The sequence below is a fragment of the Mytilus galloprovincialis genome, chromosome 8 (assembly GCF_965363235.1).
Source record: "Mytilus galloprovincialis chromosome 8, xbMytGall1.hap1.1, whole genome shotgun sequence".
Classification (NCBI taxonomy): Eukaryota; Metazoa; Mollusca; class Bivalvia; order Mytilida; family Mytilidae; genus Mytilus; species Mytilus galloprovincialis.
Window position 1 is genome coordinate 83,048,686 of NC_134845.1, and position 14,686 is coordinate 83,063,371.

Consider the following 14,686-nt stretch of genomic DNA (forward strand, 5'->3'; position numbering starts at 1 on the left):
TTCTACATGTCTTCAAATAATACACAAATATTCAAATTTTATTATTGTTTATATCTAAACTGTATATCATGTATGATCTTTTAAGCCATTGGCCCATATGAGCGTAAAGTGCTTTTCAATAAAGTATTATTGCGATTGTAAAGACTGATTTTTTATGCGAGTTCAGGAAAAGCAGCAAAAATATGTATCAGATATATTAGAATGTGAGTTCTTATTATTGTGATCAACATGATCATGGTGATGCTCAAGGAGTCGCATTAATAAAAACCTTGAAATACTTTGTGTCTTTCATTCCTTGATTGTTGTACATGTTACCTTAATGTCAGAGACAAACATTTTATTTACCGTATATAAAAGCAGCTTAACATGGATGAAGCTTCAATAAAATTAGTTACATTTAAAAGCAATAAATGGTTATCTTACCTGGGCATATTCTTTCTCTATTATTGATCTCTGTCTACTAAAATTCCTGGAAAAAAAGATAAATAAAATTTAACAATCATTGACTGCCTCTGAATTTGATTGTGGTCCCAGGAGTTTAATATATGTTTGCTTTTAAGATGATAGGTCTAGTACCATTTGAATTTTGAATAGAATGTTTCTTAAGAAAGTCAAAGGGACTGTGTAAAGCCTCAGTATAAAGAATCGGCCAGGTCAAAGTCAATGAATTTTTAATAATCAAAAGTCTCCTCTTACAACCTGTGCGGTTTGCAATTAATTCATATTCTGTTAAATCTAAACATCTTCAATATATGTTTAACAGATGTACGGTACTACTGTTGTACAAAAATGTATGCATAATATATGATGAAGAGGTTTTAAATTTTGAGTAACTTAATATTGCAGTTCTTAAAAAAATGAAGTTTTTTTCTACTATTCCTACTTGTATATTGTACTGTGTATATAGATATGAGAAGATGTGCTATGAGTGCCCATGAGAAGTATACATTGTAGTACACAATGTATACATTGAAATACATGTATCAAAGTTATTTACATACATTGAACGTCAGTTTTTCAGTATATTCATTTTGTACATGTACAATGTCATGTAGACATAATTTGTTTACTATGTTCACCTGATACATATTAGGGTATATGTACATGTAGGTACAATATTTGTTTACACTTAAAGCAAATGTTACAACCAAGGTGATCAACTGTTGGTGGGCCAAAAGTTCACAATCTTGAGGTTACTATTACTAGCCTGAGGATTCCAATGGGGTTTACAGGACAGAGAATAAATCAGCAAACAGGGCAGAATTTAGGGGGGGATTTGGTTGCTTAAATAGGGAATCACTGAAGCGTGACTGGAGCGGGCCCCCTCTTAGGTCAGTCATAGGGCCCCCACTTATGAAAATTTCTGGATCCGCCCCTGAAAATATAGGGCAAAAAAATTTTAAAAAAAGAATTTTAATGAAGGAAAATGATTCAAAAATAAAGAAATGAGGGACTTCCATGCAGACCCTCAATCAGTGGAAAACTCTTTCTTTTATTTAAAATTGATGGTACAAGAAAATTCATTTTATGAGATTTATATTCTCAATCATAATACATTAATAGTTAATGATCAACCCTGGGACAATGGGGAAAAAAATGTAAAATTATAAATATTAAGGGGGCGTGTGTCAACAGAAAACGTCACAGCAATCAGCTGTTTAAGGACATTTTATAGATAATAATGATAATAATTAGAGATAAATATAATTTTACATACCTGATATCTTCCAGTAATTCACATTCTTGTTGATGTTTTGCTTGAAGCTTTGACACCTGTTCTGAATGTATGTTTTTCAAAACGGCAGCGTGTTTTACCTGCGAAAAAAAGGTTGTAAAGTTATAATTGAAGGATTAGAAATTTCAAAAACACAAATCAGTCGTCGCATGTTTTTCTGATTAAATTGACAGTACCTTTCTAGGAGGTGGCTGCATCATATATATTTATGCCGATCGTCAGTTACCACGCCATTCTGGCAAAATTGTTGTGGCCGTTCTGTTCACCTCCTACCGGAAGTCTTATAACTCATTCACAAATTACGAAATGTTATTGAATTGTTTCCGGCATATAAAAGTCTAAACATTGTTTCTATTTTAGTCAAAAGGATATGATTAAAATTATATTGTTTAAATTACAAATTTCATTTTTAAATTTGATAAGGGTTACTATTATAGGAAATTTTAAAAGTACAATTAAACTTAATTATGACTACTGGAAATCTCAAGATTAGCGAGATATTTGAATAGCCATGGTTTTTCAGGGGGAAATTTATTACAGTTTAGTAATTTATATGTATTTGAAAGTTGTTGAAATAGGGTTCAGCAGGTCCTCATTAAAAATAAATTTGCTCATCTTTCTCCCATAATTTTCCTTTTAACCTCTTAAAAGCATCGAATAAACTCATCATAGATACCGGGATTAAATTGTTTAAAATTTTAATACGCCAGACGCGCGTTTCGTTAAAAAGTTAAAAAGCCCCAAAAAGTACTAAGTCGAAGAGCATTGTTCAAGGACTAAAATTCCTTAAAGTTTTGCCAAATACAACTAATACCCCAGTCCCACTAGGCCACGATCGCACTACGATCTGTGAAAAAAATGCAAATTTTGATGATCGTGGTACGATCGTGTAGGTCGCAGTAAGGTCGTACCACGGTCGTGGTGAGGTCTTCAAGATCGTGAAGAGCGTGGCCAACTTTGAACATGTTCAAAACAATCGTGGTGCGGTCGTGGCGAAATTAGGTCGTAGTAGAAGCGTAGTGAGAGCGCACTATAAGATCGTAGTAAGATCGCAAAGGTCGCTTTACAATCGTAGCGAGAGCGTAGCGAACGCGTGATTCTATTCAGAGAGATTTCACTACGATCTCACAGCGACGTTATCACGACCTTACTACGACCATTACGTTCTCACCGCGACCCAACTACGCTTCCACTACGACTTAACCACGCTGATCACGACCATAGTACGATTCTAGCACGCCCTTGCCGTCCTCATCACGCTCTTCTCACGACCTTACTACGTTCACACTACGACCATCATTTTTATTGTTATTTTCCCATAAAATATATCAAAAAAAATCCCTAGATTTTGTTTGTCTGAATGTATTTATCCATTTGCTCTAACGGCTCAACTATGCTTCTCGTTTTTATATAGATTAGACCGTTGGTTTTTCCCGTTTAAATGGTTTAACATTAGTATTTGTTTGGGCCCTTTTTAGCGTGCTGTTCGGTGTGAGCCAAGGCTCCGTATTGAAGGCCGTACCTTGGCCTATAATGATTTACTTTTATAGATTTTTACGTTGATGGAGAGTTGTCTCATTGGCATTCATACCACATCTTCCTATATATATTGACACATCTGTGTCATCTCTGCTATCGTTCACTAAAATATCGTCATTTGAGCTTTATGGACCAGCAATAGGTTGTATTTAGTTTTGATTGGTCGTTCCGACATCTCTTGATGACAAGTATTACACTACTTAAGTGTATAGTTTCAGTTTAATTGAAGTCTGGAGCTGGCATGTCAGTTAACTGCTAGTAGTCTGTTGTTATTTATGTATTATTGTCATTTTGTTTATTTTCTTTAGTCACATCTTCTGACATCAGACTCGGACTTCTCTTGAACTGAATTTTAATGTGCGTATTGTTATGCGTTTACTTTTCTTCATTGGCTAGAGGTATAGGGGGAGGGTTGAGATCTCGCAAACATGTTTAACCCCACTATTTTTGCGCCTGTCCCAAGTCAGGACCCTCTGGCCTTTGTTAGTCTTGTACTATTTTAATTTTAGTTTCTTGTGTACTATTTGGAGTTTAGTATGGCGTTCATACTTTGCTCTCTCTGCCTCTACACCAACCCCTACCACCACGACCACGTGTTCTAGTAGATTTTGGTGGCATGACTGTATTGTTTCTGAGAAATCTCCGTTTTAATCAGAAATAGAAGGAATGGAACTCTATTGATATGAAACACGATATTGACGGTATTGCTGAGAACGTAGTAAGATCGCGGTATGAACGTATTATAATCGTGATAAGAACGTGCTATAATCGCAGTAAGATCGTGTTGCAATCGGATAACTCGTGGTATGGTCGTATAGTGAGAACGTGAAGGTCGCAGAATAAGCGCGGTGAGAACGTGGTTTAATCGTAGCGGGATCGTTGTAGAAGCGTAATTAGGACGTAGTAGCATCGTGAAAGCAACGAAAATTAACATTTTCATGCCGCTCATACCGCGACCTCACCACGATCTAAATTTATTTTAGATCGCGGTGAGCGTGGTGCGATCGTGGTCTAGTGGGACTGGGGCTTAAGGTAATCTATTCCTGGGGTAGAAAAGTCTAAGTATTTCAAAAATTCGAATGTTTTGTGAACAGTTAATTTGTATAAATATGACCATATCAATGATAATTATAGTTGCCATCTTTTCTAAGATTATTGAAGTTTAAAATTATAAGTTATTTTTTTTGTCAAAAGATCAGTGTACTGTATTTGGTACATTGGACCGTTGGTTCTCGTGTTTAAATGGTTTTACACCATCATTTTCGGGACATTTAGTATATTTGCTGTTTGATGTGAGAAAAGGCTCAGTGTTGAAGGCCGTACTTTGACCTATGATGGTTTACTTTAAATTTACAAATTGTGACTAGGATGGAAATTTGTCTAGTTGGCACTCATACCACATATTCTTATATCTATTGTTAATTCAGATTGTCCTTGTGGTCACTGAAAAAGTTGTATAAAAATATGATTTTATAGCGTTCAACATGCAGAAGCACATGAATATACCCTTTCCAAACAATAACCCGTTTGACATATAGCCGCTGGGCACTGAGTGTGGCTCTCATCTTAGATGTACATGCGATATGCAGTAGTTACAATGCAGGCAATATATCTCGCGGGCGACTTATCCCAAAACTTGTAACACGAAGGAAACGACTTGCGGAGCAATTAGGATCTGACCATATCGGAGCAGCTGAATGTTCATCCGAGCTTTTTTGGGGTTCGTGTTGCTCGCAGTGGCGGATCCAGAAATTTTCCTAAGTGGGGGCCCATTGACTGCCTAAGAAGGAGCCCGCTCCAGTCACGTTTCAGTGATTCCCAATATAAGCAACCACATTTTTTCCCCAAAGGGGGGGGGGGCACAACTGCACAACGTTTTTATCTAAATCTGAACAAATTGGCATGTATCTGAATAACAAGCGTTTCTTTTCACTGCACAACGTTTTTATCTAAATCTGAACAAATTGGCATGTATCTGAATAACAAGCGTTTCTTTTCACTGCACAACGTTTTTATCTAAATCTGAACAAATTGGCATGTATCTGAATAACAAGCGTTTCTTTTCACTGCACAACGTTTTTATCTAAATCTGAACAAATTGGCATCTATCTGAATAACAAGCGTTTCTTTTCACTGCACAACGTTTTTATCTAAATCTGAACAAATTGGCATCTATCTGAATAACAAGCGTTTCTTTTCACTGCACAACGTTTTGATCTAAATCTGAACAAATTGGCATCTATCTGAATAACAAGCGTTTCTTTTCACTGCACAACGTTTTGATCTAAATCTGAACAAATTGGCATCTATCTGAATAACAAGCGTTTCTTTTCACTGCACAACGTTTTGATCTAAATCTGAACAAATTGGCATCTATCTGAATAACAAGCGTTTCTTTTCACTGCACAACGTTTTGATCTTAATCTGAACAAATTGGCATCTATCTGAATAACAAGCGTTTCTTTTCACTGCACAACGTTTTGATCTAAATCTGAACAAATTGGCATCTATCTGAATAACAGGCGTTTCTTTTCACTGCACAACGTTTTGATCTAAATCTGAACAAATTGGCATCTATCTGAATAACAGGCGTTTCTTTTCACTGCACAACGTTTTTATCTAAATCTGAACAAATTGGCATCTATCTGAATAACAAGCGTTTCCTTTCACTGCACAACGTTTTTGTCTAAATCTGAACAAATTGGCATCTATCTGAAGAACAAGCGTTTCTTTTCACTGCACAACGTATTTATCTAAATCTGAACAAATTGGTATCATATAGATGTGGTATGACTGCCAATGAAACAACTATCCACCAGATACTAAAGGATGAAATTAATACAATTAAAGGCACTGGTATGACAACGTCGTTGTTAACACAACAAACGAAAATCAAATCAGATAGCAACCAACAACAGCAACTGACTTATAGACTCATTTATGACTTAGGACAGACACGAAGAACTTGGCGCGATTTAATTTATTTGTGAACGCTGACCTATTACCATTCCACAGTAGTGTAACATCACTATACATAAAAACGAACTATACATTATTAGTTTTCGGAATTGATAAATAAGGGATGTTTCTTCATTTGCATGTACTCCTACAATTGCTTAGCATTTGGCAAAACACGAGATCTTAAATTCCAACCAAAGTATGGTTTCTCCTCTGAGTGGACTTCAATATCATACCTACACTTATCCTCATAAAAGTGTGAACTCAAATTTTAAAAGCATGTTCTGTCGAATGTTTTTAGGTATCTAGATTATTTTGTCAAGGCTTGTTACGATATTTTATTGTTTTTTTTTTACTTATTTAAATAATTTTTAACGCGTTATTTAATTATTTAACGCTTAAAGCACCGAAGTACAAACAATGACCGAAAATACTTTCTTCTTTCGCCTTAACAACGTTTTAAGGCGTCAGAATTTACTCGAAACTTACTAAATGAAATGGCCACTTGTGTCATTACTTGGTCAATAAACGCGATAAAGGTTACAGATTTTCAGCACATTTTTATTATTATCGCCCTTATCACTTATCGCGTTAAATTAAGAATAAACGCGTTAAATGAATAGTGTTCCAAAAATAGAAACCGATAAACACGCCACAATGTACACATGTGCAATGGAAACCAACGAAATGTGGTTGATACGAAAACATATGACACGACGATATATGGTCAATTGTTACTTAATTTGAAATCATTCATGCTTTTATTTTGGGTTTATTGGTATTGTTTCCTACAAAGGCTATATTTACATATGTATGAAAAGCGAGACAACTCTGTATGATTTTTATTCCTTGTCCAATGTAAAAAAAAATGAGGCATAGGGGTTACTAGTATTTATTTTGAAATCACTTACCTACACCACTGTCCTAGGTTAGAGGGAGGATTGGAATCTTGCTAACATTTTGAACCCCGCTAAATTCAGCATGTATAGGCCTGCCACAAGTCAGGAGCCTGTAATTCAGTTGAACATTGTCGTTTGTTCCTGTATGCGTTTGATACATGTTTTACGGCAAGAAAAAACTTAACATATGTATTAATTGGCTTAAATACTGCCAGACTTATTATTTTCCACACAGATTTGCAGTATTCACTGCACAGTTCAATCTATCATGTATTTACTGGAATTGTCTAAAATATTTGTAACGGTATATGAAAAATACAAGTCACTTGTAGTTTTATAAATACCACAATTACCCATGTCAAATTAAAGAAAAAGATGTAATCTTTCGCTCACACATTCAATATATAAATGACAATTTTTATCTCTTTCCTTTGAATTAAATTGGATCATTTACAAATGCTTACACTACTTTTGATATTAACTTCTGTAATGCTGAGTTGTAACGTATTGATACATACCCTTGCAACAGCTGGTACAATCGTCATTAGGTTCCTTAAAGTAACACCATTGTGTAATACAATAAGCATATTTGATTAACCAGGGAGAGTACACATCAAAATTCTATAAGAACTCAAGATCATTCACTTATTATAATAGATTGAACGAATATGTTTATCAAAAAGAGGAGACACATACCAAAGGGATCATCATACAATGTTTAAGAATTCATTTTATTACTTAAATATCTGTATTTGGGATACACATATTATTTTTCTCTTGGTTGAACAGGTAATATTCTGTTGAATTTATCAAACCAGACTTATATTTAAAAACCTAAAAGAAAAATATGTAGATTACATTCCAGGATTTTCAAGCTGTATTGAAGATCCAGTGGTGGCCTTTGGCGTTTTCTGTTCTTTGATCGGTTTGTTAGGGACGACATCAAAAGTTCAATGAAGGATAAAAAACTTAATTCAAATAGTTTTTTCACTGACCCCCCTACCCCCCTATTAACTTAATTTGGGAAAAATTGATTGACCCATATGGATATATGTAAAAATCAATGTCGGATAACCAAATCTTGCAGCAGTTCAACCCCCCCACCCCCAAACTATTTGAATTAAGTTTTTTATCTTACATTGATCTTTTGATGTCGTCCCTTAATTGTCACTTTGAAACTTTACAAATTTCCATTCTTAATGTTACATATAAATAAAGGCAACAGTATTATACCGCTGTTCAAACTCATAAATCCATGGACAAAAAAACAAAATCGGGGTAACAAACTAAAACTGAGGGAAACGCATAAATATAAGAGGAGAACAACGAAACAACACTACAATGTAACTAACACACACAGAAACGGACCAAGCATCAGACAAAATCCCACGAGAATAACAAATATAACATCAAAACCAAATACATGAATTTGGGATAGACAAGTACCGTGACACGTCTTATCGCAATGTCAATTTACACTCAAAAATAAGAGAAAACAAACGACGTAACGTTAAATTGTAACACACACAGAAACGAACTATAATATAACAATGGCCATATTCCTGACTTGGTACAGGACATTTTTAAAGGAAAAAATGGTGGGTTGAGCCTGGTTTTGTGGCATGCCAAACCTCGCACTTTAATGGCAATGTTAAATATAACATAGAAATGACAACATAATATTACAGGACTACAATACAAATAAATAGGAAAACGTATTAGACAAAGAAACACATGATTAATGAATAACAAAAAGCATCAGGTTAAAAATTTAATACGCCAAAAACGCGCCTCGTCCACACAAGACTCACCAGTGACGCCCAGATATAAAAGATCGAAAGCGAAAAAAAGTACAAAGTTGTACAGCACTGAAGATCAAAAGTTGTAAAAGGTTGTGTCAAATACGGCTAAGTTTGTATGCTTGGGATAAGAACATCCTAATTATTTAGAACAATTAATGCTATTGCAAACAGTAAATTTTATCAAAAGAATATAACAGATATACATAATGAAACTGAAGTATTAACTCATTACATAAAACACACACGAATACATAATGAATGACCAACACCACGGCCGACACTCGGCTAACCGAGAGTTTGGTCGGTTAATCTATATTGAGTATGCGGCTATATCGGCGGTTGGTCTGTTAATCGGGTTGGTTATACGTCTGTTAAGAGTAAAACTCACAATTTAATGTTAAACTCTGTTAAATATACAGATTTTTGCCATATTATGAGAACCACATCAAAAAAAGAAAAGTGTCTGACAAAATGATATCTATCATAGAACATTTTCCACCAGTAAAAAAAATGCATAGCCTGCGCAGTTTTAAGTAAAACGAAAAGGCGTCTGGCAAGTATGTGGTTTTTATGCTTGTACGCATAGCAATATTTTGGATAAAAGGCTAAAAAACATTTTTATATATGATTTAAAGGACACACCCGACTCAGTCCAGGCCTCAACGCAGTAAATGATGAAAATGACGTCACATACGATGGTGAAAAGGCATTAAAAATTACGTCACATTTGAATATATGAAATTTCTGAAACAGCAGAAAAATTACGTCACATATGAAAAACTATATCTCAAAAGTAAGATAGAATTAGGATTGATTAAAGATTAAAATAGAACTAAATACTGATATTGCATTTAAACACAATGCATATTGCAATACTTATTAATAGCAATTAACTATAATATCCAACTTCAAACGTAAATTATCGTACAGATTATGTTGACCAAAATTAAATCTAATAAATGACGGCGGTGATTAATTTTTGTTTCCATAACACATAAATATAATAGAAAAGACGTCAACAGATTTGACAAAATCCGATGAGAATTACAAATATAACATTAAACATTTAAACTAAATACATGAGTTTGGGATAGACAAGTACCGTAACACGTCTTATTGTAATGCGAATTCACACTCATCAAAACAGGCACAATCGGGAATAAGTCACGTTTGATAAATAAAAGATTAGACGACATAATGACAAACCACAATCTACCATGTGGTAAAAATGTCCTTAGCTAGTTTGGTTAAACACATATCGTATGGATCCACCAATTCGTGATGGAGAAGTTTCTGCGTAAGTAGCACACTCCTGTATATGAAGTCCGTACAGTGTGAACAAGCACGTGAATAACGTATCAATTGTGATATGTAAACACCATACGAAGGGGCAGATGGTATGTTACTGCTGAGAAATGGGAAATTGATAATTGGGAAGTTGAAATCGTCCCGTTTGTCATAGATTTTCGTGTGAAGTCAATATTGAGGAAAATATAAAATTGAGAATGGAAATGGGGAATGTGTCAAAGAGACAACAACCCGACCAAATAAAAAACAACAGCAGAGGGTCACCAACAGGTCTTCAATGTAGCGAGAAATTCCCGCACCCGGAGGCGTCTTTCAGCTGGCCCCTAAACAAATATATACTAGTCCAGTGATAATGAACGCCATACTAATTTCCAAATTAAAAAAAAAGAAACTAAAATTAAAATAATACAAGACTAACAAAGGCCAGAGGCTCCTGACTTGGGACAGGCGCAAAAATGCGGCGGGGTTAAACATGTTTGTGAGATCTCAACCCTCCCCCTATACCTCTAACCAATGTAGTAAAGTAAACGCATAACAATACGCACATTAAAATTCAGTTCAAGAGAAATCCGAGTCTGATGTCAGAAGATGTAACCAAAGAAAATAAACAAAATGACAATAATACATAAATAACAACAGACTACTAGCAGTTAACTGACATGCCAGCTCCAGACTTCAATTAAACTGACTGAAAGATTATGATTTCATCATATGAACATCAGGCACAATCCTTCCCGTTAGGGGTTTAGTATCATACCATCATAACATATATGAGAAGAACATAACCCGTGTCATGCCAACAACTGTTTTTAGAATAAATGTGTTTAGTTCCGATGCAAAGACCTTATCAGTGACTCAATATTAACGCCAAAATATGCAATCTTTAATGACTTGACAACAGTATCGTAATTATATCCCTTCTTAATAAGTCTATTCAAAGGTTTTGTAAGTTTCTGAGGTGAATACTGACACCTTTGTGCTTTATAAAGAATATTACCATAAAAAATTGGATGTGAAATTCCTGAACGTATTAGAAGTCTGCATGTTGAGCTATATTTACGAATGATGTCTTTATACCGATGATAAAATTTAGTAAATGTTTTGACTAGTTTGTGATATCGAAAACCCTGGTGTAATAATTTTTCAGTAATACATAAAGTTCTCTCGTTAAAATCGAAAACATTGTTACATACACGAGCGAATCGTACAAGTTGAGATATATAAACACCGTAAGATGGGGACAAGGGAACGTCACCATCTAAAAACGGATAATTAACGATAGGAAATGAAAAATCATCCCTTTTATCATAAATTTTAGTATTCAGCTTTCCATTAGTGATATAGATATTAAGATCGAGAAAAGGGCAGTGGTCATTGTTAGTATTAGCTTTATTTAAAGTAAGTTCAACAGGATATATTTCATTTATATACATACTGAAGTAGTATCCTTAATTTCAAGTTCACTGGGATATATGAGATGTAAGCATTGGCTGAAGTATGGGTTATTCAATGATAGAACAGCATCAATATATCGGAAAGTAAAATTAAAGAATTTCGCAAGGTGCTTTTCCTTTTTGTCTTTTAGAAGGTTTTGAATGAATTCTGCTTCATACGAGTACAAAAACCAATCAGCCAGCAGGGGTGCACAATCAGTACCCATTGTAATACCGATTGTCTGTTGAAATATAAATCCTCCAAACCGGTTTATCATGGTGTCATACCTTTTCTAAAAACCAAACAGTTTCATGTCGTTGTTTGTGTTTTTTACAAATCCACACTGTATCATCAGTAGATAAAGGCATGTCGTTATGGTGAAAGAAACATAAACCTGATTTTCAATTGTAAACGGTATGACTGATCTGGAACCTACTGATGCTACATCTTCTGACAACTTTGAGTAGAATTCGGAGATTCCCACGACAGCTGCCATAAGACATTCTTGGAGAGATGATGCAATAGTCGGTATCATATCATCTTTTGTCTTAGCATGAATAAGAGACACAATAATTTAATTGTTTTTCACTTGGACTGCTACGCCATGGCAGCTATCAAATGACGACAGAAAGATCACTATACAACATTCGTTTTTCCTTTTATCATCATCTATATATCTTTATGGCCCATGTTGTGTGAAACGAGCTCAGAAAGCGATACAACAAAGATGGTTGTATTATATCTTCAATAAATGTAAAAGCCATTATGAACAAGGTATTAAATAAAACTGGAAATCAACATCAATTCTAGAAAACCTCCATTTCTTCTTACCTCTTAATTTCATGGTGTTAGTTCAATTATTTTTTAATTTGATGTAAATACCTTTTTTTTCTGTTTAGTTGGTTTTTTTCATATTCAACCTATTAATTATGTTTTACATACATATTGTGCATTATAACTTACCTTAGGAAATAAATTGCAAAACTTGATAGTATGGCTTAACCTTTTCATGATTTGTAAACATGAAAACTTAGAAACTAAGCTTACTCCATGCATGCATGGACGAAGGTAACTAACGTTAACTTAGTCCATGCATGCATGGACTAAAACGACTTAGTCCATGCATGCATGCACTAAGGCAACTAACCCTAACTTAGTCCATGCTTGCATGGACTAACACAACAGACTTAGTCCATGCATGCATGGACAAAGGCAACCAAGGCTAACTTAGTCCATGCTTGCATGGACGAAGGCAACTAAAATTAACTTTTTTAAAGTTTAAAAAATTTATAAATGCAAAATATTTCAAAAAAATCAAATTTTTCAAAATTAAAAAAAAACAAAAAATATTTTAAAAATTTTTCTTTTAAAATTTAATTCTTATAAAAATAAATGAAAAAAACATGAAAAATTTACAAAATTATTTTTTTCTCCAAAATGTTGAAAAAAGTTAAAATTCCATTTTTTTTCTTCAAAATTAAACAAAAAGAAGAAAAAAATGGTTAATTATCACCACCAGATATAGGTACCCTGGGATATAGGTATAAATGCCACATGAGAATATTCACGTCTGCCAAAAGATTGGAATGTGTTCACATTTCATTTCAATGGTAAAAACTCTTCACTGAACAGATCAGTTGGAGACGGTCAGTTGGAGGTGATTTGTTTAACATAACCTGGACAGTAGCTGCAATTAGTTCCTGAAAGTTCCTAATCATTTAGTAGTGGTAAGTGTTATTTTAGTTTGTTGTTATTATATCTGTAATAAACATGTTTTGTTGCACTATTATTTTTGCCTTTGTCTCAATAGAAGCTAACTTTTTGTATATATTGTACATGTACATGCATTTAGTCGTCAAATCATCAACCCAACAATGTAAGATCTGTAAATTTGCTTTCACAAATTTTTTGTTCTTCCCATGCCGGGATTCTAATCCATGCTACTGAGATATTGTGACACCAAATCTGTACAATTTTTAAACACCAGAGAAGAGCAGATGATTAAAACACTTTTGTGTAATCCAGCATTATATAAGATGTTTTTGTGTCTAATGTTATTATTGCAGTTTGAGCATTCAAATACATGTTCATTATGTCCACTGGTTGTGTTTGGTTGCTGTCTGCCATATTAAATGGATTTCCTTTTTTTGTTATTTGCTTAAATTTGTCTATTAGCTTTCCCTTTTGAAATTAAATAAAAATAGTTCACAAATTAAGTGTGCTGGGCTTATTTTAATTAACCTTCATCAGAAACATACTAACAAAAATTTGAAAGCAAAGGATGTAGATACCATTATCTTGGGACTTAATAAGCCCATGTATAACGATCTTTAAATTCAGGCTTTTGCTCATTGTTGAAGACTTCAGGTGACCTGTACTTGTTTACATCAGTGCCCTACTATGCAGGGCTTAAGTAGTTGTCTCAATTGCAATCATTCAATGTATCCTTGCTTTTGTATCATTTAAAGACTTCAATTCTTTTATCATTTCAGTTAACACATTTTAATTTCAAAACATTCAACAGATATTTCCAAATAACAAATTTTGTAAACAACAGATATAATTGGTAACTGGTAATTATTTTACAGTCAATATGTTTTTATATTTATCAAGAGGCATCATAATCATGTTCATTAAATTCTTTCCTTGTCAGACTGTTACTGAACCCAGAACCAGTGAAAATTGCAAGTAGCTTTTAGTTTCTAGTAGTACTATTTTGATAAGATGTGTAATTTTTCGTCATATCCAGTCAGACTATTTCACATGTTGAACTTTACTCACAATTATATTTCATCTGTAAATGCTAAATTATGCAACTTCTAATGCAGGGAGACATGAGGGTTACTAATTTTTTAAATGTATAACTAGTTTTTATCTAATACAGTATATTTTTTAATATCAAAATAAAAATAACTAAAACTGAGTATTTAATAACAATATTTATTTGCAATTTTTTTCGTTTTCCGTTATCTAACTTTAGTTTGCCTCAACTAAATGTTATGAAACTTATA

The 14,686-nt window shown here is 33.9% G+C and overlaps 1 protein-coding gene and 1 long non-coding RNA gene across 7 annotated transcripts in view; one reads left to right on the forward strand and one right to left on the reverse strand.

Annotated features, from left to right (window-relative positions):
* LOC143042689 (F-BAR and double SH3 domains protein 2-like) overlaps positions 1-2,025 on the reverse strand; it is a 65,525-nt gene extending 63,500 nt beyond the window's left edge. For all 6 annotated transcript variants that reach the window (XM_076215133.1, XM_076215131.1, XM_076215128.1 and 3 more), the window contains exons 1-3: positions 1,912-2,025; positions 1,718-1,815; positions 424-469 (exon numbers count right to left, since the gene is read on the reverse strand). In XM_076215133.1, coding sequence (XP_076071248.1) covers positions 424-469; positions 1,718-1,815; positions 1,912-1,935 — 168 coding nt within the window. In that variant the 5' untranslated portion in view covers positions 1,936-2,025. The remainder of the gene's footprint in view (positions 1-423; positions 470-1,717; positions 1,816-1,911) is intronic.
* An 11,144-nt stretch (positions 2,026-13,169) lies between these two features.
* Positions 13,170-14,686, forward strand: part of LOC143042691 (uncharacterized) — a 34,954-nt gene continuing 33,437 nt past the window's right edge. Inside the window, exon 1 of the long non-coding RNA XR_012968089.1 lies at positions 13,170-13,402. This is a non-coding gene — a long non-coding RNA (uncharacterized LOC143042691). The remainder of the gene's footprint in view (positions 13,403-14,686) is intronic.